Source organism: Trachypithecus francoisi, unplaced genomic scaffold (assembly GCF_009764315.1).
Source record: "Trachypithecus francoisi isolate TF-2019V2 unplaced genomic scaffold, Tfra_2.0 Lachesis_group2, whole genome shotgun sequence".
Classification (NCBI taxonomy): Eukaryota; Metazoa; Chordata; class Mammalia; order Primates; family Cercopithecidae; genus Trachypithecus; species Trachypithecus francoisi.
In genome coordinates this window covers 109,675,481-109,702,713 of record NW_022681465.1, presented here as the reverse complement: position 1 = coordinate 109,702,713, position 27,233 = coordinate 109,675,481, and the positions used below count along the sequence as shown (strand labels likewise).

Sequence of the window (27,233 nt, the reverse complement as noted above, 5' to 3'; positions counted from 1 at the left end):
TTTAATTTTATTGCCACAAATTGATAAATTGTTGTGAAAAAAAGAGAAACTGGCACACATGCAATAAAACAAACATAAGAAAACATTAGACCAAAATAGATTTGAACTCGTCTCCCAGGCTGGAGTGCAGTGGGGTGATTTCAGCTCACTGCAACCTCCACCTCCCAGGTTCAAGCAATTCTCATGCCTCAACCTCCAAGTAGCTGGGATTACAGGCATGCACCACCATGCCTGGATAATTTTTGTGTTTTATTTAGTAGAGATGGGGTTTTGCCATGTTGGCCAGGCTGGTTTTGAACTCTTGACCTCAAGGCCAGGCTGGTCTTGAACTCTTGACCTCAAGTGATCTGCTCACCCTGGCCTCCCAAAGTGCTGGGATTATAGGCATGAGCCCCTGCCCATGGCCTGAACTCTGACTTTTGAAAAGGTTTTCTAAAACTGTTTATTTTGACTTATTTTTAAACAATCAACAATAAGTATTTCACTGTGCACCTATTAGTATGTCTAACACAATGCTAAGTAAGGAGAATTATGAGAAGCTTATCATGTGATCTTGTCTTTAAATAGTTTATAACCTAGCTACCTGAGATTATGAAGACATATTTTAAAAATTCTAGGACCTAATATCTTTTTTTTTTTTTTGAGATGGAGTCTCACTCTGTCACCCAGGCTGAAGTGCGATGGCCCGATATCGGCTCACTGCAACCTCTGCCTCACAGGTTCAAGCGATTCTCCTGCTTCAGCCTCCCGAGTAGCTGGGATTACAGGCACCTGCCATCATGCCCGGCTAATTTTTGTATTTTTGTAGAGACAGAGTTTCACCATATTGGTCAGGCTGGTCTTGCATTCTTGACCTCAGGTGATCCACCCACCTTAGCCTCCCAAAGTGCTGAGATTACAGATGTGAGTCACTTCACCTGGCCGGACCTAATATCGTTAAGTAAAAATCATCTTTGAAAGTAATCACTTTGGATAGTTATACATTTATTTCAATAATCCTACCATTGCTCAAAACATTCTTTACATCTTTTCTTTTGGGATTGCCTTTGGAGTTATCATATAAATCATTAAAGAAAAGCAGACTCATTGCTTTAGTTTAGTGTTGCTCTATCATCCTCAAGTACCTAGCTTAGTCACTTGAATTATTCACTAGCTTTGGGTCTCAGTGACTTCTGATTATTTTAAAGTGTCAAATTCACCCTCAAAGACAAGTTTGGCTATTCCTGATGATCTTCAAAGGAATGCACTGCAGCATTATTGGCCAGTAAGTTCTTGGAGGACAAGGTGCCTCTCGCTTCTCTGCATCTCTGGTAGCGTCTGTTGCAGTGCTTAACCACAGCAGGAGCTCAATATGTACGCGCTTGTGGACTGGAAGGGAAGGGGCTGCAGAACCTCAGCTGCTCAGCAGCTGGAGATAGCAGGGCATGGTGAGGATGAAGGCGAGGAAGGGTTCCAGGTCGGGCTTGAGGGCAACTTTTTTCTGTTCTGTTATTTCAGGGTTTTCTTTCACTACTCCTTAGACGTCTGGCTTTGACAGCGAAGGACAGAAAGGTCTGCCTGAAGCTGGCAGCAGATTCTCCCAATAGTCCCTTCGAGCCCTGTGTTTTAATGTATACATAATTAATTAATTAAAAGTCTTGCCTGTAAGTCCAATATGTCATATATGTATATGTACATAATCATACACACACACACCCGAGTCAAAACTTGGCAGATAATCAGGCTAAAGCAGAACTTTCGTTATAACATACAGACAGAAAACTATGTCCATATCCATTAATGCCAGGGGCCTTTCTCACATTTCAATAACAATCATTAGGTTTCATACCACCTTTCAGAAAAAGACAAGGTATTTCAATTTCATATACTTTTTATTTTGAGACAGGGTATTGCTCTGTTGCCCAAGTTGGAGTGCAGTGGCGCAATCTTGGCTCACTGCAGCCTAGACCTCCTGGATTCAAGCAATTCTTCTGCCTCAGCCCCATAGGTAGCTGGGACTACTGGTGTGCACCACCATACCAGGCTAATTTTTGTATTTTTAGTAGAGACAGGGTCTCCCCATGATGCCCAGGCTAGTCTCAAACTCCTGAGCTCCAGTGATCCGTCTGCCTTGGCCTCCCAAAGTGCTGGGATTCCAGGCATAAGCCACCATGCCCAGCCTTAAATTTCATATACTTTTATGAATTATATTTATTCTGAAATTTCTAACAGAGTCCTTCTAACTCTATCAATATTTTAGTGTAATGAGAAGAATATGAGAACAGTTTTTAATGTAATGAGTCAAAGTATAATTCTCCAAAAAGTAACTAAGAAAATAATACAAATTACTTAACCAATATTTGTTTCTTGTTGTTAGACAAAGAAAGAAGACTACAAAGGTCCCTGGTCACAGCCCTTTCTGATAAATATATTTTTATCATTTTTTCTACTTCACTTACAAAACAATGAGTAAATCAATATTTTTGGGTGATAAGATGTCAGAAATCTAGTGTTTATTGTGTAGTCATAAATTTCTGTGAATATCAGTAGGTTTGGGAGTCAGGGTACAAAGGGTGTCTTCTTGCTTTGGTCTATAGAATAATGTTTTAATTCTAATAGCTAATGAATTTTAAGGATTCCTAGCAGATGATAATTAAATAAACTTCTCACTTATTTAAACTATTTTAATCATCAGTAAAGTATGTTTTCCTCACCTTTTAATTATATTTATATTTAGTACTTTTTAAAAAGTATGACACATATGCAAACCATCTTCTCTGGTAAATATCCATATCCTCTAGAAGAAAGTTTCAGCTAAATTATTCTTGCCTACTTTTACAACCTAAGTAAATTTGCATTAGGCAAGTTTTTCCAGTCCAAAAATGAAGACTTTCAATCCCACTGAAATGAATAAATAAGCACAAAATGGGTGAAGTACATAAGAGTACTGAACAAAGAGAAGACAGCAGAGATTGAGACTAGTTCTAGAAGATGGAAGGGGGATGGAATTATATCAACAGATATACATACATATGTATATATATACATACACATGTATATATACATACACATACATACACAAAAGATTATCTATATGGAGAGATAGAGGAGAGAGAAAGAGTATGAGAGTGTGTGTGTGAAATACAATGATCCATAACAGAACAGTAATTGTAAGACCTCAGGGGAAGTGAAGCCCTGTTATTTTTCTTTCAACAATGAAAAAGGAAGTTAATCAGAAATCTCTTGAAAATCAAAAGCTATACAAAGAAAGTCAGACCAAGTATGAAGCCAATTGAAATATGGCATGGATTTGGACAATATATCCGTGGGAATGTAAGAGAAGAAAATTCATTTGACCTTGATGCTTGGAACATTCTCCAACAGGTAGCTTAAGTTTTGTAAATAGGATTATTTCTCTTTATCCATGGTCCCATGGATAAAGGAACACAGAACACTGCAGAACACTACTTTGTTCTACAGTGAATGTTTTTCTAAATGCAACAATTTTCTATTATTCCTGCAACAGAGTATTAGATTGGAAGTTTGACTGGAAACACCAAGGCATGACGGATTTTAGGTATCAAGGGGAGTTGCAAGACAGACACTGAGCAGAAGTTTAAAGGAGGTGGCCACAAACCAGCCAGATGACTCACCTGACTCTCCCCTGGAAAATCTAGACCACAGGAGAACAATGGGCCAGCTACCTTGCTTGTGGGCAAAAGGGGTGCTGTTAAATTGGGGTCAGACCACACTCTCAGGGCTTGTCTGTAGAAAGGAAGGGTGAAAGCTGTTTTGAGTCTAATGAGAGCAAGAAAGCCAGCCTGAGCTATCTAAAATCTGGCCCAAGAGAATCACCAGGAAGGACAATGGGACCCCCAGATCAGAGTATATCTGGAGTGACCTGGTTGAAAAAGCCACCGTCTGAGGTGGAAGTCACAGTCAGAAAAATGCGTGTGGCATGAGAATTACAGACAAAAGTTTCCAGTGGAAGCCTCTGAAGACCCATGAGCGTGCTCACAAAGATCTGCCAGGCTCAAAGCATGCCGGCTTCCTATCAGGGTGCCAGGCAAGCAACAACAGTCTTACTCCTTCGCCCATCCTCTCTCTTCTTGCTTTGAATCTGAGGAGGCCAGAAACCATGGGTAGCAGATGGGAAGGGAGGGTTGGGAGCGTAAGACAGAGAAAGAGAAGCAGCACGTTGGCCTCTCCTGGTTTCCTGTCTGTGGAAGGCTGTTGTTGGACAAAGGAGAAGCTTCAAGTTTCATACACGCTCTGAGTTTTGATTTGCCATGAACCTGAACATTTTTGTTTATTTTTTATTTTTGAGTGTTTTTTTGTTTGTTCATTTTGAGGTGGAGTTTCGCTCTATTCCCTAAGCTGGAGTGAAGTGGTGCAATCTTGGCTCACTGCAACCTCCACCCCACTGGATTCAAGCGATTCTCCTGCCTCAGCCTCCCAAGTAGCTGGGATTATAGGCTCCTGCCACCACGCCAGGCTAACTTTTGTATTTTTAGTAGAGATGAGGTTTTGCCATGTTGGCCAGGCTGGTCTTGAACTGCTGAGCTCAGGTGATCCACCCAAAGTGCTAGGATTACAGGTGTGAGTCACTGTGCCCAGTCCTAAACACTTTTAATTACTGAACTGAGACTATCTGTGAAATAAAGTGATTATGGAACTTTTCATTGCCTAAGAGCACCCAGAGAAGTTCTAGAGCATGTCAGTATTTTCAAATAGGAACAAAGGAAGGAATTCATTGAGTAGGTTTAAAGGGATAGAGGGAGACAAAAATAAAAGTGAGTTCTAATTATGTTTCATGAGTCTTGCTTGTTTAATGTAACAAATATAATAATATTATAAATGTTATTCATTGATTTTATATTTTTAGGATCAACCTACAGAGAATGCTTGAAAGACAATTATAACTATAGAATAGAACAAAATGGTTATAAACCTTGATGATAGTAAAGTATGGTAAAACTTAAAGACACCAAGGGGTAGATGAGAGAGAGAAAGTGGAAAGAAGCAGAAGGCAATCTATTCTTATTTTACAGAGAGTGGAGTCAAGAGATTCCTGCCTTATAGTGATGAACTAAGAAACAGGTGGTTAAATATATAATTTTAACTTAAAAAGATGATATCCAACAGAAGAAATAAAAGTGTAACGAATCAAAACTGGAAAAAGGAGAATGGGGGAAAGGGGAAGACTGTGTGATTTAAATCCCTCAGCTTTCATAAAGGGTTATCAATAATAACCACTTAAAACTGATGACGAAAGAAATAGAGGTACAAGATTTCAAACTACAAATGACAAACAGGTTTCCTCTGTGCCCTGGCCTGATCATCCATGTCCCCCACAATGCATATGTTGAAACCTACTCACCAATGTGATGATATTAGGAGGTGGAGCCACTGGGAGGTGATTGGGTCATGAGGGTGGAGCCCTGGTGAATGGGACTAGTAGAGGCCCCACTCTAATCCCAGCACTTTGGGAGGCCGAGGCAGGCGGATCATGAGGTCAGGAGTTCAAGACCAGCCTGGGTAACATGGTGGAACCCCGTCCCTACTAAAATACAAAAATTAATCGGGTGTGGTGGTGGGCGCCTGTAATCCCAGCTACTCGGGATGCTGAGGCAGGAGAATTACTTGAAGCTGGGAGGCAGAGGTTGCAGTGAACCAAGATTGCGCCATTGCACTGCAGCCTGGGCAACAGAGCCAGATGCTGTCTTAAAAACAAAAACAAAAAAGAAAAAAAAGAAAAGAGACCCATCTACCATGTAAGAACACAGCAAGAAGGTATCATCTGTAAGGAATGCCTGCTTCCTTAGAGACGACCTTTACCATCTATAAGGCCTTCACCAGACACTGAATCTGCTGACACCTTGATCTTGGACTTTGCAGCCTCTAGAGCTGAGAAAGAAATTTCTGTTGTGTATAAGCCACCCAGTTTATGGTATTGTTCTAACAGTCCAAATGGACTGAAGACAATTTTGGAAATGGGACTGGTGTCAGGAAGGGGATAATTTTTACTTTTCACTTTATACATTTCTATACTTTTTGCCATATGCATGCATAACATTTACAACAATAAACAAAATTAGATTAAAGGAAAATAATAAGAATGTTAATTTAAAAATGCTTACCTTGCTCTAACCCAGGGTTTGGTGTGCATGTCCAAACCACTTCCCCAGCTGCCATGTTTTTCTGAAGCTGGTGGCAAAAAGCCCCTTTCTGGGGCCAGCTCCTCTGCAATTGCCCTGCTGTGGTAGGGCTCAAATCCACAGCACCCGCCAATGTACCTGACCCCCAGGTTGTAGGCCTCTCTGGCATATTTTTGAATATCCCATCTAGTGGCAACTCTGGACTCCAGTCCTGTATCACAATAGTTAACAGCATTTCTGTTATTGTTCTCATTTTCAAAGGATGGATGCTCTAATGAGCAGTTTTTCCGATAAAAAAAAATTGTAAACTTTAGATGATGCATTCTTCTGGTAGCTCATTTTTGGTTAACACTGAATGTTTTGTCATATGCAGTTTCTTATTGTAAAACTGAGCCACAATTTATTATAGCCATTTGGATTTTGTCACAACGAGAAATACAAAGACCTCTACTATGCACCTGAGCTTACCAAAGGGATATTCTGGGAGGTCCACAAACCCCTCTTTGCCACAGTCAGGCGTGTGGAACCCCAGGGGCTGCACCATGAGGTGCGCTTTCAGCCCTGCCCGCTCAAGACCCTCCTTCATGAGCTCCATCGTCTTCAAGCTGGTCTCGGGCCCAAAGCGGCAGTTCACGCCAACGATGGAAGCCCCTGTGCAAAGAAATAACACTTACATTTTATTACTTATTTATTTATTTGTTTATTTTTTTTAATAGTTGGAAGGTACCTTAGAGGTTAGCTATCCCCCTCCACCTCCCACAATTTACAGATAAGAAAACTGATTGGAGTTAATTCTATTATTTCCAAACTGCTCTCACAGTATCAAGCACACTTTGTTAAATTTCATAAGCAACAACTGAGCTGTGTATCACTGTATGGGTCCAAATTACCTGCCTTCACCAGCCTCACGGCACATTCTCCAGGGGTTGTATCATGCATGTCTCCCTCTGGGCCTATGCACATGGTAACTGCCACGGGTCTATCGGATTCTTTTAAAGCCTGTAATCCCAGCACTTTGGGAGGCCGAAACGGGCGGATCACGAGGTCAGGAGATCGAGACCATCCTGGCTAATACGGTGAAACCCCGTCTCTACTAAAAATACAAAAACTAGCCGGGCGAGGTGGCGGGCGCCTGTAGTCCCAGCTACTTGGGAGGCTGAGGCAGGAGAATGGCGGAAACCCAGGAGGCGGAGCTTGCAGTGAGCTGAGATCTGGCCACTGCACTCCAGTCCGGGCGACAGAGCGAGACTCCGCCTCAAAAAAAAAAAAAAAAAAAAAAAAGACTTCCACAGCCCACACAGCTTCTTCAACATGCTCAAATACTAAGAGAAATGTCACTTGTCCCCTTGGTCCAAACATAAAGCAGATTTTGAATGGTAAAGGTAAATATAGCAAGACAGTTATAAAAATTACCAAATAGAATATAAACATATATACAATAAAACTTGCTAAGGAATGTGTGTCTATAAGACTGATTAAAGAATACCTTTCCAAGTAAATATTTTCATTCCTATAACAATAACTTATAGTTTTTCATTCAGGGATCCTTGATTCAGTGAGATGATGCCTATGAGTAAAAAAGAAGAAAACACACCCAGATATTTTCAAAGTAACTGAGTATTTAAAATCATAATTTTGAAGGAGGAAAAGTTTCGCTAAAAAATTTTAGATTCGTCTCTTATAAAACTGGGGTAATCTCTGAAACAATGAGTAGCTTATCATGTGTTACATACTTCAAAGAGCTTTTATATTCGCTTCTACTTAGATATTCATAAGTACTCCATAAAGTAGGAAGGGAAATACTATTTCCCTGGATGAGGAGATTGAGGCACAGCTTGGGAGAGATAGCTACTCCCTTTCTTTGCTAGTGGCAGACAGGACATCTTGTCTGGTAAACCTGTGTCATTTTCTGGGGTGCTTCCCAGGAACCCCCTTTAGTGCCACAGCTGAAAAGCTGACCTTAAGGCAACTAAAGAAAAGCCAGAAATCTTCCCGTTTCTTCCCTCTTGAGTTAGAAACAAATTCTGCAGAAGCAGTGTGAGCAATGACAGAGAGAATCAAAAGATGGGTTCTTAAACAAACAGAGTGGTGTCATCATCCATCTGGAAAGCACAGAGGGTGGAGTTTGTGCTTGTCCCTGCAGATGTCTGTTCCCAGTGGGGTTGGCCAGGCGTGGGCAGGTTGATGAGGCAAAGTTTTCAGCAGAGTTCAGTGGGGCGACCAGGAGGAATAATGGTGGGGGCTATTTTCTCTCTCTCTCTCTCTCTCTCTTTTGAGACAGAGTCTCACTCTGTCACCCAGGCTGGAGTGCAGTGGCACGCTATCTTGGCTCACTGCAACCTCCGCCTCCTGGGTTCAAGCCATTCTCCTGCCTCAGCTTCCTGAGTAGTTGGGACTACGGGCTCCTACCACCATGCCCAGCTAATTTTTGTATTTTTAGTAGGGATGGGCTTTCACCATGTTGGCCAGGCTAGTCTTGAATTCCTGACCTCATGCCATCCACCTGCCTTGGCATCCCAAAGTCCTGGGATTACAGGTGTGAGCCACCGTGCCTGGCCAGGGGATATTCTCTTGTTTGGAGTAAAGTTGTGGGTTGAAGGCATGACTCCAGGCAGTAGCAGTTATGTTGGGAAATGGGGAATGAGGACTTTCTTTTTGGAAGTGGAAGAAAGAGAATGTTCTGGGCCTTCATGTCCAATCAATGACCAATACTTACTGATTCTTTCTTCAAAATGTAACTCACATGTCATAGCTTGAGCGAAAGCAGAGAGGCTAGAAGAGCAAGACATGCATGGAGAAGGCTATGGAAACTACTGGGTGCTGAGCATTATTGGTGGGGCCTGGACAAGCCTGGACAGCCACCACCTTCTAGGCCTTGCTGTCTCAGTCCCCAGCCCACACATGCAGTGCCCTCCTGCCTGGCTTCTCCCTCTGGAGAGGGTACTCCCGGATGCACTGTGCCCTATGCTTCCTTCTAGGTTGTAGAGTCCCCCGAGTCAGCTTCTGCAGCCACCCAGACCTTAGAAGATCAAAGGCTATGGTCAGGCCTCTCCTGGGTCTGTCCTTTGGCTCCAAGAGAACCTAGCATACCAATGAGGGAATGTAGACCTTGACTGCCATGCATTTAAATAAACCTTTGACCACCCACATGGAAGAAACGAGGGCATAAGGCTGTCCAATACCCTCATGGAATGTGAAGACTCTGCAGTTATGCTTGCAAAATAGGCTGAATCCTTTTCCTCTAATACTAGCCTCACCTCTGCAATCAAGAAGTCCACATTTTTCCAGGCAAAAACTTCTAGCTGTTGTCGAAAAAGTTTTTTAATTCTAGCTTCTTCTTTGTGGTATTTGTATATTGATGTCTGGCAGATCCCCCCTGCAACCAAAGCATCACCTTTGCCAGCCACTTCCCTGGCGAGGTCACAGGCAGCAGCATTCACATCTTCCCACTGAGGTCAGAGAGCAAGAGTTCAGATGGTGAGCCTAGCAGTTTGAAGGTAAAATATAAAAGATAACCAAAGGAACAATAAACAAGTAAGATGCATATAAGCCACTCTTTTCAATGCAAGCAGAGAAGACCAGCAGAGTTGGGTACAGCCTCCTCTGTTACCATGACCTTATATTTCCATTACTGTACTTACCACATTGGATTTTAATAACTATTTGTTTGCCTCCCATACTTGACCTTGAGCCTCCAGATAGGGTCTATGCCTTTGTATCATCTTTGAATCTAACATAGAGAATGGACTATAACAGATACTCAGTACATGTTGGTTGGTTGAATGAATTAATGGGCATTAATATTTACACGTGTTAACATTTTACATTTGCAGAATATTTCACAATACGTCCACATCTTTGATCTTACTTACTCTTCTCAACAGGTCTATGAACTTAAGTACTACCATTACCTCCATTTTGCAGAGAGAAAACCAATGCTCAATGCAGGTAGGTGTCTTACACAAAGCCACAACCAATAGGTGGCAATGCTGGATATTAAACCCATTTTTTCTCATTTCTACACCAGTGTCGTGTTTTTTAGGGCCTCCATGTCTCCAGAAGAGAAAAATGAAATGAGAAGGTAAAAAGAGCATCTATGAAGTGCTTTCTCTCTAAAAAATAACACAAGAAGACAGCCATGCCCTTCCAATGGTTTATTTCACCCCTAGTCCTGACCCCTCCTCTACCTAAATGGGGAGAGAAAGCTAATTCATTTAGTATATATTAACTTCTTTTTTTTTTTTCTGAGATGGAGTCTCGCTCTGTCACCCAGGCTGGAGTGCAGTGGTGTGATCTTGGCTCACTGCAACCTCCATCTCCCGGGTTCAAGCCATTCTCATGCCTCAGCCTCCCGTGTAGCTGGGATTACTGGCACCTGCCACCACGCCCAGCTAATTTTTGCATTTTTAGTAGAGATGGGGTTTCACCATGTTGTCCAGGCTGATCTGAAACTCCTGGGCTCAAACCACGCCCAGCTAATTTTTGCATTTTTAGTAGAGATGGGGTTTCACCATGTTGTCCAGGCTGATCTGGAACTCCTGGGCTCAAGTGGTCTGTCCACCTCGGCCTCTCAAAGTGCTGGAATTACAGGTGTAAGCCACTATGCCCAGCCTAGTTAGTATATATCTTTATGTGACAATACATAGATACTTATATGGAACTTTTGTAATAAAGTATAGTAACACATCGTCAATGCCATAGCTTCCCATGTAGAGGTTATTTTTTAATAGATGACTCCCTCCCCGCACCCAGCCATTGCCATTTACCTTGCTTTCCATATTGTCCTCACTGGCAGAAAAGGTGAAAGTCTGCATGACATTTGATCCTGCTCTCAAGAATTCCATGTGAAGTTGACAAACTACAAAGTAGTTGGGTTTTAAACATTGAAATAAATGAACAAAGAAATATTACAGAAGCTATCATTTTCACTGACTCCCATCTCTTTCAATCATACCTCAGTTCAAACCTAGTAGTGATAAAAGGTTATAGATTAAGGTCAGTAGAATTCATAGGCAGGATGTACTGTTCAGAGTAGCCTTGTATTGTTTGGTGATGAGCCTCAATAACTCGGTGCAGTCACATTAAGAGATTAAGACCAGATTGGCCAATTATCCCTTGGTCTCTTAGTCCAGAGAGGTTTATTCTATACCTGTGTTGTGAAGGACATAGCTGGTCTACTATAGTCAGCATTGGCAGCCCTCAAAGTAAAGTGAGGGGCTTCTCATAGAAAGCAGAATGCATGTGGGTGGCACCCATATCAGAGTCAGCAGCAAGCAGCTGGGGAACGTCAGACAGCAGTCTGGAAGTTTTCCCTGGCTATCCAAAAGTCATTCCTTCCTCTCCTTCACCACTTTCGCCCCTCCTCCCGTATCCTTACTCTTGTTATTCCAGCACTTTCTTCCCAGTTTAGCAAAAAGGTCTTTTAACATTAAGAACAAGTTCTTCTTGGGCCAGATGAAAACATCCTGTTAAGCACAAAAGGGACAAAACTTGGTCCTGCTCTACCACAGAACTCTGGGTGTCCGACGCACCAATCACAATGGCCATCGTGCTGATGATACGCAGGGCACTTCACACAGGTTAACTCATGAGTCCTCACACCTAGCCCGTGTTGTGCCCTCGTGAAACAGATGAAGATATGGATCCTTGGAGAGGTCAAGTGACTTGTCCAAGGTCACACAGCTGGTCAGTGGAAGAACCAAGACAGGATCCTAGGTTTATCTGATACGCTGTGCGAATATACATAAAATCAGAGCGAATCAAAAGTTCCAATCTCAGCTAGTGTTCTCTTTCACCCATTTCATTCTTTGGCTTTATTTTCCCACTTTAATTTAGGAGAACAAACACACACAAAAAAGAGTCAGAAGAGAATTAAAGTTCTAATTTCAGGTAACTATCTAATCCCATCACAGTTCTTTACCTCTAGCTCTTTTTTTTTTCCAGCCAGGAGGATGATATAAAACTGTGTTGACTTCCTTGCCCTCCTAACCCCGGGACCTGGCTGTCTGTGCTGTTACACTGTGACTGCCATTAATCACCCTCACCATACACACTGTTACATTAACCATGCACATTGTCAGCAGGGTGAATCAGAAGCAGGAACAGCTTTGCTGTTTTAAGGAAACTCTGTGTATCTACAAGGTAAATATTCATGGAACAAACATTAAGATGTCTATTTTAGCACTGCCTATACATTAAGATGCAGATGTGTGTGTGTATGTGAGTGTGTGTGTGTATGAGTGTGTGTGGGTATGTGTGTGTGTGTTGTGTGGGTGTGTACGTGTGTTTGTGGTGTGTGGGTGTGTATATGGGGTGTATATGTGTTGTGTGGGTGTGTATATGTGGATGTAGGGTTAGGGGTGTGAGTGTGTGGGGGTGTGTGTGTGGGAGTGTGTGTGGGCGTGTGGATGTGTGGGTGTGTGATGTCGGTAGGTGTGTGTATGAGAGAGAGCAAAAGGAAGAGAGAGGTCACTTTCTTGCCTATACTTCCGCCTTCATACTGCCATTGTCTCTACATCTTGGCAATTTTAGCAAGCAAAACACCCCTTTGAAACAGTTGTTATTTTTTTCTTGATCTTCTCTCAATCAGATTTAAATAAAATACCACTGAGATAGACACTCTTGGGGATGTGGGCACCAACCTGCGTCTGGGTGTTCTATCACTGCCTCTGGAGTCCAGAGCCCAGCCTTCACATAGCCTCTCTTCTCCAGACTAATGAGAAAGCTGCCATCTCCAATCACCACCTCCCCACTCTCCAGGCGTTCCAAAATCCCCTGAAGAAGAGAAAAACAGCACCTAAGCTCCGCTCTACCTTTTTTTTTTTTTCTAAAAGCAATTTCTAATTTTAGGTGAAGATGTATTATGTTCTTAGAGCTGCAGTTTGGTTAAAATAATGTGCTTAATAATATTTCAGAAAGATCGAGTATACTATGTTTCTTGGCCAATCCAGGTACCTATTTTGTACAATGAAAGGGCTGAGACTATTTATTCTTAAATAACATTTAATCTGAGTCAAATTATAGTGCTGATTCCATGATAGTTATTTTTGCTTTTCAACGCGTTTGTGGCAACACGGCTAGTTGTCTAACTAGTGTGCATTCTCTCCCCTTTTTTTGTGTGTGGGGGGACAATGCCCCCAACTTTCAAAAAATTCCCAGGCTCCCTTGCCTCTGGGAGCAGCCCTGTGACACAGTGCTGGCCAGTGAGACACATATGGGAGCTGGTGGAGGATTTTTGGAAAAGTTTTGCTTTCCTGACATAGACGCCCACTCCCTTCCTTCTTGTCTATTTTCCTCCTTCCTGGCTGGAATGCCAACATAATGCCTGGGAGTACAGCAGTCATCTGACAGCCATATGAGGCAGATTTCTTAAGACATCCTTGGGTGGGTGCAGCAGCCATGGGCTGCTACCCCTGGACCTCTTATTAGGTGAGAACAATAAACCTTTTCTTCGTGTCAGTCACTGAACAGAACTGTAGTGGACACAACGCTTCGTAATCATGCAGTGTGTTCACACGTGTGTTATCATATGGCACTCCCAGCAACTCTGCCGGTGAGGCAGGACAGACGGTTTTTATTCTCAGGTATAGATGAGGAAACTGAGGCCCAGAATGGTTGACTTGCTCAAGATCACAGAGACAAGGAAGTAAAAAATCAGACTAGCTTCTAAATTCCTACTCTCTTTTCCTTCTATTTTACCACCTTTCTATTTAGCCCACTCATAACTTATTTAAAAGGTTCCATTCAGAGCAGTTAGCCATGGGATGCAGTTTCCTTTTGATAAAGGAAGGCCTCAGGCCTGTGCCCACAGACCCTGGTGAGGATAGGCACTCCTGTTTTTGCGCCTAAATGTTGCATTTTCCACGACCACCCTGGCCCACCACACCTCCATCCTGTGCCTGTAAAAACCTCAAGACCCTAGCAAACACAAACACAAGCAACTGGACGTTGAAAGAAACACACCGGCAGAACACACAGACTTCGGCAGGCTATCGGCGGCAGAATGACACAGACGACGCGGAATTCGGCCAGGGGTGGTTAGAGGAGAGCCCAGCTGCTGAGCGGCCCGACTCCAGGGGAAGCCCACCTTCCCACTCCATCCCGCTTCTGGCTCCCCATCCATCTGCTGAGAGCTTCTTCCACCACACAATAAAACCTTGCACTAATTCTCCAAGCCCACGTGTGATCCAGTTTTTCCAGTACATTGGCAAGAACCCTGGGATACAGAAAGTCCTCTGTCCTTTCAATAAGGCAGAGGGTCTAATTGAACTGATTAACACAAGCTGCCAGTGGACAGCTAAGCTGAAAGAGCACACTGTAACACATGCCCACTGGGGCTTCGGGGGCTGTAAACATTCACCCCTAGACGCTGCGGTGGGGTACCTGCATGCTCCCCCTAGGGGTTTAAGCTGCGGGGAGCTGAAGAAGTGAGCCACACCCCCATCGCACACCCTGCGAAGGGCATAAGAGAACTTTTCACATGTCACTTGGTCTAAACCACATCTCCCCAGGTGCCTGCAGGGTCATCCCCTCACTGCCTTCAGGTCTTTGGTCAAGTGTCACCTTTTCAGAGATGCTTTCCCTGACCACTGCAAACCATCCCCCCAATCCCCCACAGCAATCCTGATGCCTCTTTTCTAGGCTGCATTAGTGAAAGATACAACCTTTTACTGATAATAGGCCAGTTCATTTCAGGCCTGCCCATAGCCGGACACAAAGCAATGACTGGATCAGGGAGAAAAGCCTCAGATTCCTCTTCTAACTAGTCTTATCTGTTCTGTGAAATCAATATAAACCCCCTCAGTTCCTGAATCCAAGGGAGACATCAAGCAGGGTACAGAGACAGCTTACTGGGCTACATGTTTGGTGTAGAGTGAAACTAAGCCTTGTGAAAAAGAGGCCCCACAAACAGTGGCTTTCCTCTTACAGAGGAAAAAGAAACTAGTTTTATTTAAAGCCACTGTTTGTGGGGGGCTTCTTTTTTACAGAGTGTGCACCAAAGTGCACAGTCCTTTCATCTTAATGCTTTGCCATTCCCTGTGGCAGGGGTCAGCACATGACAGCCCACAGACTAAATCTGGCACATCACCTGTTTTTGTAAAAACGGTCTTAGGTAAAACCCTGCCCAGTGATTTACATACTGTCTAACGGCCACTTGTCCACTACAGTAGCAGAGTCAAGTAGTTACCACCAAGACTGTATGGCCCCCAAGGCTAAAAATAATTACTGTCTGACCCTTTACAGAAAGCGTTTGCAAACCCAGCCCTAGGGTACTGTCCTCCTCAGCATGGGGGAAACTTGATCAGAGTCACGTTCATACTCTGTCTCAAACGATGAGGAAACAGTGTGGCAAGGCTCATCCTAAAGTTTTTAGCTCAACTTAGAAGTGACTCATCTCATTGACATTTACATTTCCTGCGTGAGAGTTTAGTCACATGGCTCTACCTTGCTGCAAGGGAAGCCAGGAAGTATCATCAGTGAATGCCCATGTGTCCAGCTCCAACGCTAATCCTACGGAAGGAGGAGGAACAGATTTTGGAGAGAAACTGCTTCTGTTCTAGTGTCTGGCATCTGCTATTTCTCCTTTGCTTACTCCCCACACAAAGTGACCCACCCAAGGTATCAGGAGCAAGTTTCCTTGGATACCAAGGAACAAAGAGATCTCAAACACATTTTGGCCGTATTACTTGATATATTATTGTCTTCAATCTTTTTCCAGGAGGTTGGAAGGCTATAAAGGCAATAAAAAATAAGTGGGAAGCTAATTTGATCTTGGTTACAGGAGTCTTTGTCCTTACCTAGGTCAATCCTGGATCTAATAAAAGCAACCAGAAATTAAAGCAGACATGTGAGGATCCTCCCACAGAGCCTCCCAGGACAGTCCTGTTAACAGTATGGAACCAAACATGAGAGGTCAAATATGGCTTGAATGATTTCTCAATCGCCATTGAATGGCATGACTAGGGAGGGGGCTTATTCTGGCTTTATCCCCATGTCCAGTTTAGCTGCAGAGGTACAAACCACTCCGGCTAAGCAGAAAGGAGTTTAATATTGAGAAATGGGTAACATAAAAAATTTACACTGGGCTTCCAGGAATGACCCTAGAAAAACATGACTGAATTGACCGCCTGGGGCTGCACCCTCTGCCACAACTAAGAGAAGCCACTAGTAAACTGCTGGCTTCAGAACACAGCTGTCATATAGGGAGAAGGAGGCTGCTCCAGCAACCTCACCTGCCTCTCACATGACACTGGAATGCTGCACTATGGCCATGCTTGCTATGCTTCCACCTTCCCGGACTCATGCCGGTGCATCTGATTGGGTATCCTAGTTCTTATCCAGATCCTAGCTGCAAAGGAGTCTGGCAATGTGGTTAGTTTTCTTTCCTCTGCAGTGCAAGAAGGTCCATCAGAAGGGGTTTAACTAGAGGTAAATAACTCTAGTTAATGATAGGTCACCATATCTACAGCATTTTCTTTTTACTGTGCACTTGGAGGGCAGGTAAATGGAGCCCAGCTGTGTGAACTATGTTAAACATAAACACTGTTTTGGCAGAGAGAGCTCTCAACTCTGGTTATTTTTCCATATTTTATATCTAAAGCTGAATTTTAGCTGAATGCAGAAGAAATGTTAATATTTACTGTGATTCTCATCTCTTTCTTTCTCCTCCCTGCATAAAATGCAATTCACTCTTTTCAATTTGTACTTTTGAAATATAAAAGAGGCCTTAAATTTTGGATGTTTATTGAGAACTTCCACATGTCAGGTATAATTGTAGGCAAGTGGGATAAACATCAGAATAAGACAAGGTCTCTGCCCTCCACAAGCTCAAAGTCTGGCTACTTTGGGGAAAACCAATAGATCAACAAATAATCACAGCAGAATGTGACAAATAAATGCTACACAGGAATACAGAAGAGAAAGTCAGAGGTACGGTTATTGTGTACAAACTCTTTTCCTGAAAATCACATACACTTCATTAGGTTCACCATGTTAAGAATCATATTTAGGCCAGGCACGGTGGCTCATGCCTGTAATCCCAGCACTTTGGGAGGCCGAGGCAGGTGGATCACTCGAGGTCAGGTGTTTGAGACCAGCCTGGCCAACATGGTGAAACCCTGTCTCTACTAAAAATACAAAAATTAACTGGGCATGGTGGCAGCGCCTGTAGTTCCAGCTACTTGGGAGGCTGAGGCAGGAGAATCACTTGAACCTGGGAGGCGGAGGTTGCAGTGAGTTGAGATTGCACAACTGCACTCCAGCCTGGGCAACAGAGTGAGATTCTGTCTCAAAAACAACAACAAAAAAAATCAAATTTAATCAAACAATTGTCGAGGGAAAACACTGGCACAGAATTCAGATGTTGCAGGTTAGCTTCTCACCTCCCACATCCAACCTATCACAGGGTTATGCCAAGTGTATTACACATTTCTCAAATGCCCCAGCATCCTCACTGCATTTGATTATTGAGATGGTCTCCAGTTCTCTCCAGCCCTACTCTGAACTGTCTTCCATTGCTACCAGAGCACAGGCTCACTGACCCAGTCTCACCTGTGATTACACTTCTTTTGTGTCTCGCTTCACTTCATTCATGCATCCCCCTGTACAGCAGTATCTGGTTACTTACCTGTCACCTCAGTTTGACTGTAAGAGGCTTGGAGGCAGGTGACATATCTTAATGGTCTATATCCCTACCACCTCATATAACAACTAAAATGAGTAGATACTTAAGAAGCTATGCCAAGAACTAGCAAACAAACAGGACTGTTTTGAAAATGTCAGATGTGTTGCATATGCTAGAATTTTGTCCTCAAGAAGAAAAAATGTTACTCTTTAGCAGAAAATCAGGTAGATTTTAAGAAAATTGTAGTATATATTTTGACTGTATCTTATATCTTTTGACTTTACCAAGTAAAGGGAGGAATACGTTTTCATTTGTTATCTGGATATTTGTCCACCATTTTAAATTTGCCATTTTTCTTCTCTTTTCTTTCTTGTTCTTTCTCTTTCTTTCTTTCTTTCTTTCTTTCTTTCTTTCTTTCTTTCTTTCTTTTCTTTCTTTCTTTCTCTTTCTTTCTTCTTTCTTTCTCTCTCTTTCTCTCTCTCTCTTTCTTTCTCTCTTTCTCTCTTTCTTTCTCTCTTTCTTCCTCCCTTCCTCCCTCCTTCCCTCCCTCCCTCTCTCTCTCTCTCTTTCTTTCTTGACAGAGTTTCACTCTTGTTGCCCAGGCTGGAGTGCAGTGGCACGATCTCAGCTCACTGCAACCTCCACCTCCAGGGTTCCAGCAATTCTCCTGCCTCACCCTTGCAAGTAGCTGGGATTATAGGCACCTGCCACCATGCCCAGCTAATTTTGTTTTTTTTTTTTTTTTTTTTTTTTTGAGACGGAGTCTCGCTCTGTCGCCCAGGCTGGAGTGCAGTGGCACGATCTCGGCTTACTGCAAACTCCACTTCCCGGGTTTATGCCATTCTCCTGCCTCAGCCTCCCGAGTAGCTGGGACTACAGGCGCCCGCCACCTCGTCCGGCTAGTTTTATTGTATTTTTTTTTAGTGGAGACAGGGTTTCACCGTGTTAGCCAGGATGGTCTTGAACTCCTGACCTTAGATGATCCGCCTGCCTCAGCCTCCCAAAGTGCTGGGATTACAGGTGTGAGCCACTGTGCCCGGTCAATTGGCCATTTTTCTACATATCCATTAACAAAATAACTAAGTTATCAAGATTTGAATTCAGAGCATCTTTTAGCCCTTCCTTCACTGCTATTCTACCTCAATTAATTACTATACCAGTATGATCTCTTCTTGAGATTTTTTTTTTTAACTTTTAAGTTCAGGGGTACATGTGCAGGATGTGCAGGTTTGTGACATAGGTAAACATGCGTCATTGGAGGTTTGCTATATGGGTTATTTCCTCCCCCAGGTATTAAGCCTAGTATCCATTAGTTACTTTTCCTAATCCTCTCCCTCCTGCCACCCTCCACCCTTCAATAGGCCCCAGTGTGTGTTGTTCCTCACCATTATACTAGCATTATCGAAAGTCAGCTGTATAATTATAAAGACAGGAACATGTAAAATAAGGAACACTATACATTAATTTTGCAGTACATTTATATTTTCATCCCATCCTCCCCATCAGTTTGGCGGTGAACCTGCCTTGCATCTGATAGCCAGCTCCAGGGTGCATTTATGCCCCCTTTTTGCAGATATCACTACCTGAGACCTCTGGGTTTAAGATCTGGCTTCCAGACATCTCTATTCATACTCAGTGGGGATCAACTTCACTGTGTAGTAGGAGGTGCCCAGAAAAACCCAATCTATCTAAAATATCTCCCCCTCTTCCTAGAATTGCCAGCGGAACTGCTCTTTTGGATTAAAGACCTAATTGGAGGTCTTGTCTGTAGCAATTGAATGAATTCTTAAAATGTACCTGCTAGCTGAGGAGAGAGGTGAGATGAGTTCCTTCCCATTAACCCCTTAACTCCCAGGTACACATTCACATGGATTAGTGTGTGACAATCTTGGTGTTGTAACAGCAGAGGCCCCAAAGAAATTGAACAAAAATAGGGCATTTTAAAAACGTTTAAAAAAATGAACTGTAAAGATGAACATAGTGTTAGAGAAAGTTGAGAGAAAAAAGTCAGCACAATGTTCTTTGATTATTTTTTATTAACTATTTCTTTCAATACTCACATTTGACTTTTATAATCTGAAAAAATATCCTAAAACACGCTTTTTAAACCAATATTCCACATCTTGTGTAACTATTATCATTATTGTGTCCTTCCTTACAGTGTGTATATAAATATTTGTATACGGTTGGGATCAGTTTGTGATATATTTCCTTTTGCAACTTAACATTGCCAAAGCACTTTGCTGGTTCTCATACTAAGTTATTTAATTGCCTAATACCTTAAGTAGATGAACCTTAATTTATTTAGAATCCCCTATTGCAGAGTATCTTGGTCGTTCCTAACTTTTTAGTATAAATAGCTCGGTGATACACATTTCTACGCATATACTGCTCCTCCTCCCCTCCTCCCACTCTGAATGACAGGGCTGGCGGGGGTGGGGGTCTCTTTGAATGGTCGTGGGGATGTTCTTCGTCCATGCTCATGCCCTTTCTAATTTTGCTTAGTCACCCCTTCCTCCCACCCACACACATATCCGACAAAGAAATGGCTGGGCATAAAACCAACATCTGGTGACCAGACCGGGAAAGGGGCCAGGAGCTGGGGACCACCGGGTGGGAGGAGGTGGAGGGGTCCTAACGAATCCCACCCACCCTCCATCCTGCGCCGCAGCTCTGGGGGAGTCCTTATCCAGGACTGGTTTCAGGCCAGCCGGCGACTCGCAAGGCCAGGCTGCTTGGCCAGGCTGCTTGGCCAGGCTGCTGACTTTTCCAAAACGCGAGGGACAGTCCGAAGGGTTCTGGGGCGGATTAGCCCAAAGAGCTGCGGGTGCTGGTCGGTTGAGGGAAGAAAACGTGCGCGCGACCTGAGTCCGAAAGCTAGACTTTTGATCCTCGCTCCCTGCGGGGCTGGATTCGTGACCCTGAGCTAGTCGCCTGACTCGCTGAACCTCAGTTTCCTCACCTGTGAAAAGGGGATAATTGTCAAGATGAGGAGATAACTTGAGCACAGCACTCTGTGCAGCCCCGGGCACCGAGTAAGGCCTCCATAAACGCTAATCAACCTGTGACTGGGAAAATCGAGGCCGTCCTGTCCAGGTGTTTTGCCGAGGCCCCAGGGCTTGGCTAGGGATCGACAGGGAGTGTGAACGGAGTCGCTCACAGCGGCCAGGGGCTCCGTGAGGATCAAGGGGAGGAAACTCACCTTCTTGGCCCCCGGGCGTCCGGCAGGTGCCATGGTGCCACGGCTCTGTGGGCGCCGGGTTCCCGGGCGCGCGGCCGTCCAGGAGTCCGCCCCCTGCCCGGGGGAGGGTCCGACCGCCGCCCCGCCAGCCCCGCGGCCTCAGGCTGCCCGCTGGCCTTGGAGCAGGCGCCCGCGCCCTCGGCCTCGACCTCTGCCTAGTCATGCTCCGTCCCCGCGCGCAGCGGCTGCGGGGCCTCCTGCTGCGGAGCTGCCCGCGGCGGGGCTCTCCAGGGCGCCCGCGCTCTGTCTGCGGCCGGGAAGGGTGAGTGGGGCCCCGGCCTGCTCAGACGCGAAGGGGTGGCTGCGGGGGTGGGAGCCAGAGGCTGAGGCAGGCTCTGGGGTTAGAAGCGCTCGGGCCTTCAAGAAATGCGCCTTGATATATCTTCTCGAATTATCTATTAATTATAAAGTGAAACAGTATCCAAAGGTTCCCCGCGTAAAGTCTCTCCTGCCCCAATCCCCTTGGTCAGTCAACAATTGTTAACAGTGTGTTCCGAATCTAACCAGAGACAGTCTATGCGTAGGCAAACACAGGTGAGTATAGGTTTTTTTTTTTTGGCTTTTTGACATCTTGCTTTTTACAGTTATCAATATATCTTGGAGATTTTCCATATCAGCACACACCAACTTGTCTTGTTCCTTTTAATGGCTGCATAGTTTTCCATCCTGTCAATATTCTCCACTATCGTTAAACAGTCTATTCGTTAACATTTAAATGGTTTTTGGTTGTTTATTATTGCAAATAACGTGCATATGAAAATTCTTATGCATCTATCTTTGAGTACATATGGGAGTCGGTAGCACCAATTTTTAAAGGTGAACTTGTTAGGGAAAGGGTTACATGCATCTGAAAGATCGAAAGACAGCAACACATACTCCAAATGGGTGGCAAGAGTTTGCATGCGGCACACCAGTGTGTGTCTGTTTCCCACATCTTCCCTAGTTCCCAGAATAGCCCATTTTGTTATCTTTGCTAAATCTGATAGGTAAAAATGGCATGTCCTTGTTTTGATTGGTCTGTATTTATACATGAGCAATGCTGAGCATCTTTCGACTTCTTATGTTTGCAGATTATTCCTGGCTGCCAGGTAAGGCTTGTTTACCAGCATCACTCAACATTATTATGAGTTGATTCGAATTTTATTTTATGTCCTATGACCTGAAATTCTGGAATCAGAAGACCTGCTTTTGAGTTCCATCTATCCATCCAACACATATTTACTGGGTGTTATGATGTGCTAGGTTTGTCTCCAGTGCTGGACGCAATAGCCACCAACTCACAGTTCCTGCGCCATCCGTTACACAGAATGTGACCTTACACTTCTGAGGTTCAGTTTCCTCCTCTATAAAATGAGGATACTGATTTTGCTCTATGTAACTCACAGGATTGCTGTGAATATTAAATAAGAGAATGCGTGTGAAAGTGCTTTGAAAATTGTAAAGCATCACAAAAATATTTATAATAATCTTGTTTTTAATCCAATGCAAAATAAAATGGAAATTTAACAAACAAGTTAATCTGTTTAAAACTGATTAGATAAATAAGATACAAATTTCAAGACTATCCAAAAAATTCATATTTTGGCTGGATGTGGTGGCTCATGCCTATAATCTGAGCACTTTGGGAAGCTGAGTTGGGCAGACTACTTGAGGCCAGAAGTTTGAGACCAGCCTGATCAACATGGTGAAATCCTATCTCTAATAAAAATGCAAAAATTAGCTGGGCGTCACTGTGTGTACCTATAGTTCCAGCTGCTTGGGAGCCTGAGGCGGGAGAATCGCTTGAACCTGGGAGGTGGAGACTGCAGTGAGAGCCAAGATTGCACCACTGCACTCCAGCCTGGGCGACAGGGAGTCCATCTCACAAACAAAAACAAAAACACCCAAAATTTGAGCTATTTCAATTGCATATTCTTTATATACCCAATTTCAAACTATCAAAAAAATGTTTTATTTTGGAAAGCAGTTGAACAAGCACACAGTCAGGTTGTGCTTGTCATTTCTAATATAGAAGATAACTGACCTGGGTTTTCTGCATGGCTCCTAACTTTTATTTCAGATACCTTTATGACCATCCTCGACTACATTAGGAAGGATTTTAAGATAGTTATCCACATAATCAAAAACACTATACCTAGCCTGAAACCTGTGATGGCATGCTGGGCAGAGGAAATACTATATATTTGATAATGCTTTATCATATGTTGCCAAACAGAACCTTCACAGCTCCATTTTACAAATGAGAAAACTTTGTGTAGATTTCTTTAAAATAGCTATTCAATTGGACTGGGGACTCAAACCCAGGTTTCCTGATCTTAAGTTCTCTTTTGTTGTTGTTGTTTCAACTGACCACTGTCCTGAAAGAAATAATTCTTTCTTTTGAACACACAAAAAAGAACCTTTAAGATTATTATTTTTGTCACCACTGTAATGGTTTCAACTAAAGTACAAGATATGCCCAGTCTATTTAAAAATGGATTTCTGTCCAAAGTAGTTGGGTCATATGTACTTTATTTTTTTTCTTACACAACACACAAAGAGACATTAACAGTTATCCAAAAACGGGTGAAACGAAAGTACTGAAACGCGTTGTGGCACCAGGAAATAAGGACGTGCTCTGAGAATTACGTAGCCATGTCAAAAGCATACAGGAGTCAACTTAAAGAACTTGATGGCCAAATCTAGGACAATTTGGGATTAAAATAAATGATGACTAGTAATGGATTGGAAACCACTGAAAACAATAAATATCCATAAATTCGTATTAATGTAAACAACCAACCAACAAGCAAGGGTGAAAGAAAAGCACTTCCTTACAGTAGGATGCCATCTATTAAATATAATAGGAATGATGCGGTTAGGAAATAATCAATAGATGTTAAAGTCACTCAGTAAAAGTTTGATAAGGACCAGGATATTTACATGGTCTCAAAGTAACACTTCACATTATTACTTATACAAAGGAAAAAATGGTAGCTTTACTGGATAAATCCGACAGACACCACCTTAAGCAAATCATCAGATAGAAACAACACGAATATCAGGACAAACCAACATCATATGCTTCCTAATCACATACACTGGGAAGGAGTCCACATCAATTTCATGATGTTTTTGTCAAAAACACATCATGAGGAAACACCAGACAAACTCACAGTAAGAACTGTTCTACAAAATAACTGGCTAGTACTCTTCGAAAATGTCAAGGTGATAAAACACAAAGGAAGTATTAGGAACTGTTCTAAATTAAAGGGGATTAAAGAGACAGAATCCTGGATTTCATCCCTGACTGGAAAAAACTAGCTATAAATACATTACTGGGATAATTGATTAGATTTAAATATGGACTATAGATTAGATAATACTATATCAATGTTAAATTTCTTGACTTTGAGAACTGTACTGTCGTTATGTAAGAGAATGTCCTTTTTCTTACAAAACTAGTACAAGAATATTTAGAAGCAACTGGGTATGATACCTACAATTTACTCTAAAATGTGTACACACATAGAATATACATATTATAATATACATATATGTATAGTCATGTGCCTTATAACGATGTTTTGGTCAATGATGGACCACATATACAATAGTGGTCCCATGAATCATAATGGAGCTGAAAAATTCCTATCACCTGGTGATGTCATAGCTGTCATAATGTCATATGCAACACTTTTCTCACATGTTTGTAGTGATGCTGGTTAAACAAACCTACTGTGCTACCGGTCACACAAAGGTATAACACATGCAATTACGTACAGTGCATAATGCTTGACAATGATAATAAATGACTGTGCTACTGGTTTATGTATTTACTACACTAGACTTTAAATCATTGTTTTAGAGCATACTCCTTCTGCTTATAAAATAAAAAGTTAACAGTAAAATCAGCTCAGACAGGTCCTTCAGGAGGTATTCCTGAAGAAGGCATTGTTATCATAAGAGATGACAGCTCTGGCCAGGCATGGTGGCTCATATCTGTAATCCCAGCACTCTGGGAGGCTGAGACTGGAGGATCACTCGAGGTCAGGAGTTCAAGACCAGCCTGGCCAACATGGTGAAACCTCATCTCTACTAAAAGCACAAAAATTAGCTGGGTGTGATGGTGCACATCTGTAATCCCAGCTCCGTGGGAGGCTGAGGCAGGAGAATTGCTTGAACCCGGTAGGTGGAGGTTGCAGTGAGCCAAGATCGAGCCACTGTACTCCAGGCTGGGCAAAAGAGTGAGACTCTGTCTTGGAGAAAAAAAAAAGTTTGAAAAGTTAAAAAATATATAAATATATTTTAATAGAAAAAAGGTTCTAGAATAAGGATATAAAGAAATAAAATATTTCTATATAGCTGTAGAATGCATTTGCATTTAAACTGTGTTATTACAAAAGTGAAAAAAATTTAAAAGTTTATAAAATAACAAAGTTACAGTAAGCTGTTAATTTATTATTGAAAAAAGAAAAATATATTTAAAAATAAACTTAGGATAGCCTAAATGTACAGTGTTGATAAAGTCTACAGTAGTATACAGTAATGTCCTAGGCCTTCACATTCGTTCACCTCTCACTCAGACTCATCTAGAGCAACTTCCAGTCCTACAAGCTTGATTCATGGTAAAGTACCCTAGACAGGTGTACTGTTTTAAATCTTTTTTTTTTTTTTTTTGAGACAGGGCCTCACTCCGTCTCCTAGGTTTGAGTGTAGTGGCACAGTCATGGCTCACTGCAGCCTCAGCCTCCCACGTAGCTGGGACTAAATGCATGTGCCACCACGCCTGGATAATTTTTGTATTTTTTATAGAGATGGGGCTTCGTCATGTTGCCCAGGGTTGTCTTGAACTCCTGGGCTCAAGCAATCTTCCCACCTCGGCCTCCCAAAGTGCTGGGATTACAGGTGTGAGTCACCAAACCTGACCTGTTCTCTAGAGTCTTTGAAAAAGAAAAAAAGCTACTTGTTCATTTCTTTGGCTATAGTAGCTACAATGGACCAGAGTCATTATATGGAATGGGGTTCAAATACCCCTCCCCCAACCAGGTTGCCTAAGTCACAGTTTAGATGCTCCAAATTGTTAAATCAGTATCATGCAAATCTCAGTCAGTGGGTGTTAAGTACTAGAGAAACAGGTAAGGGAAAGTGCATTAGTCAGGCCAGAACTAGAGCTGCCATAGCCGAGTAAAGTTCCCATTTAACTTTCCCTCTTCCAGAGAGGAAAAACCACCCTCATCTGCAGAGACGCAATGGAAAGACAGAGCAGAAACAGTGATCATTGGAGGTGGCTGTGTTGGTGTGAGTCTGGCTTATCACCTGGCCAAAGCAGGAATGAAGGATGTGGTCCTGCTGGAGAAATCAGAGCTCACGGCTGGATCTACCTGGCATGCAGTAAGAAAAGCACCCCAAACTGTCTGAAGGGTGGAATTGTGCATGAGTATAGTCCATTTCCTTCCCGTTCACAACTCCCAACTGTGAGTTCTTTAGAGTGTGTTCCCTTTCAATAGCGTCGGAAGTGCAGTTGTAGTTTAACTGGTGTACTTGCAGATGACAACCAATATTTATGATGTCTTCATCTTGATCATATGGCTTCTGGATTCAAATCCCGGCTTTGCAATTTTCTACCCTTGTGACTTTTGGCAAGTTACGTAAGTTTCCATTTTCTGGTGTCTTAATAGGAATATTAATAGTACTTACCTAATAGGATTGTGATGAAGATTGAGTTAACATGTAAAATTATTGAACACAAAGTATTGAATAATAAATGTTAGCTTTATATGGAGGGATACTGTCTGAGTGAGCCTGGATATGGGCCCAAGATCTTTACCTACACTTCCCTCACCTGCATTTGGTGGTCCTTTTATTTATTTATGGTTTTATTTATTTTTATTTTTATTTTTATGTTTTTTGAGATGAAGTCTTGCTCTGTTCCCAGGCTGGAGTGCAGTGGTGCGATCTCAGCTCACTGCAACTTCTGTCTCCCAGGTTCAAGCGATTCTCTTGCCTCAGCCTCCCGAGTAGTTGGGACTACAGGTGCACACCACCACGACCAGCGAATTTTTGTATTTTTAGTAGAGACGGGGTTTCACCATGTTGGTCAGGCTGGTCTCGATCTCTTGACCTCGTGATCTGCCTGCCTCGGCCTCCCAAAGTGCTGGGATTGCAGGTGTGAACCACCGCGCCCAGCCTTATAATTTTATGCTGTGAGATGATAGTGTGGCCCCCTGAGGACTTGACTATGAGGACTGGA

The 27,233-nt window shown here is 42.9% G+C and overlaps 2 protein-coding genes across 2 annotated transcripts in view; one reads left to right on the top strand and one right to left on the bottom strand.

The window, feature by feature from the left end:
- Positions 1 to 322: 322 nt before the first annotated feature.
- On the bottom strand, positions 323 to 21,109 carry BHMT2 (betaine--homocysteine S-methyltransferase 2). Its single transcript, XM_033181552.1, has 9 exons — positions 20,963 to 21,109; positions 12,779 to 12,911; positions 10,904 to 10,995; positions 9,185 to 9,586; positions 7,419 to 7,670; positions 7,028 to 7,133; positions 6,606 to 6,788; positions 6,120 to 6,348; positions 323 to 1,598 (listed from the first exon to the last, which is right to left on the bottom strand). Exons 1-9 carry the CDS (start codon positions 20,993 to 20,995, stop codon positions 1,517 to 1,519), a joined length of 1,512 nt encoding a protein of 503 aa, XP_033037443.1. The 5' UTR covers positions 20,996 to 21,109; the 3' UTR covers positions 323 to 1,516.
- Positions 21,069 to 27,233, top strand: part of DMGDH (dimethylglycine dehydrogenase) — a 71,345-nt gene continuing 65,180 nt past the window's right edge. Inside the window, 2 exon segments of the mRNA XM_033179953.1 lie at positions 21,069 to 21,263; positions 26,200 to 26,374. Coding sequence (XP_033035844.1) covers positions 21,163 to 21,263; positions 26,200 to 26,374 — 276 coding nt within the window. The 5' untranslated portion in view covers positions 21,069 to 21,162.

Bases quoted from the DNA above. Each gene is read 5' to 3' on its own strand.
- BHMT2 (XM_033181552.1), bottom strand. From the start codon at position 20,995: ATGGCACCTGCCGGACGCCCGGGGGCCAAGAAG. The intron at 12,912-20,962 runs GTGAGTTTCCTC...TCTCTTCTTCAG, and splicing joins GACGCCCGGGGGCCAAGAAG to GGGATTTTGGAACGCCTGGA. The intron at 6,349-6,605 runs GTAAGCTCAGGT...ATTGTGATACAG, and splicing joins CCTCCCAGAATATCCCTTTG to GACTGGAGTCCAGAGTTGCC.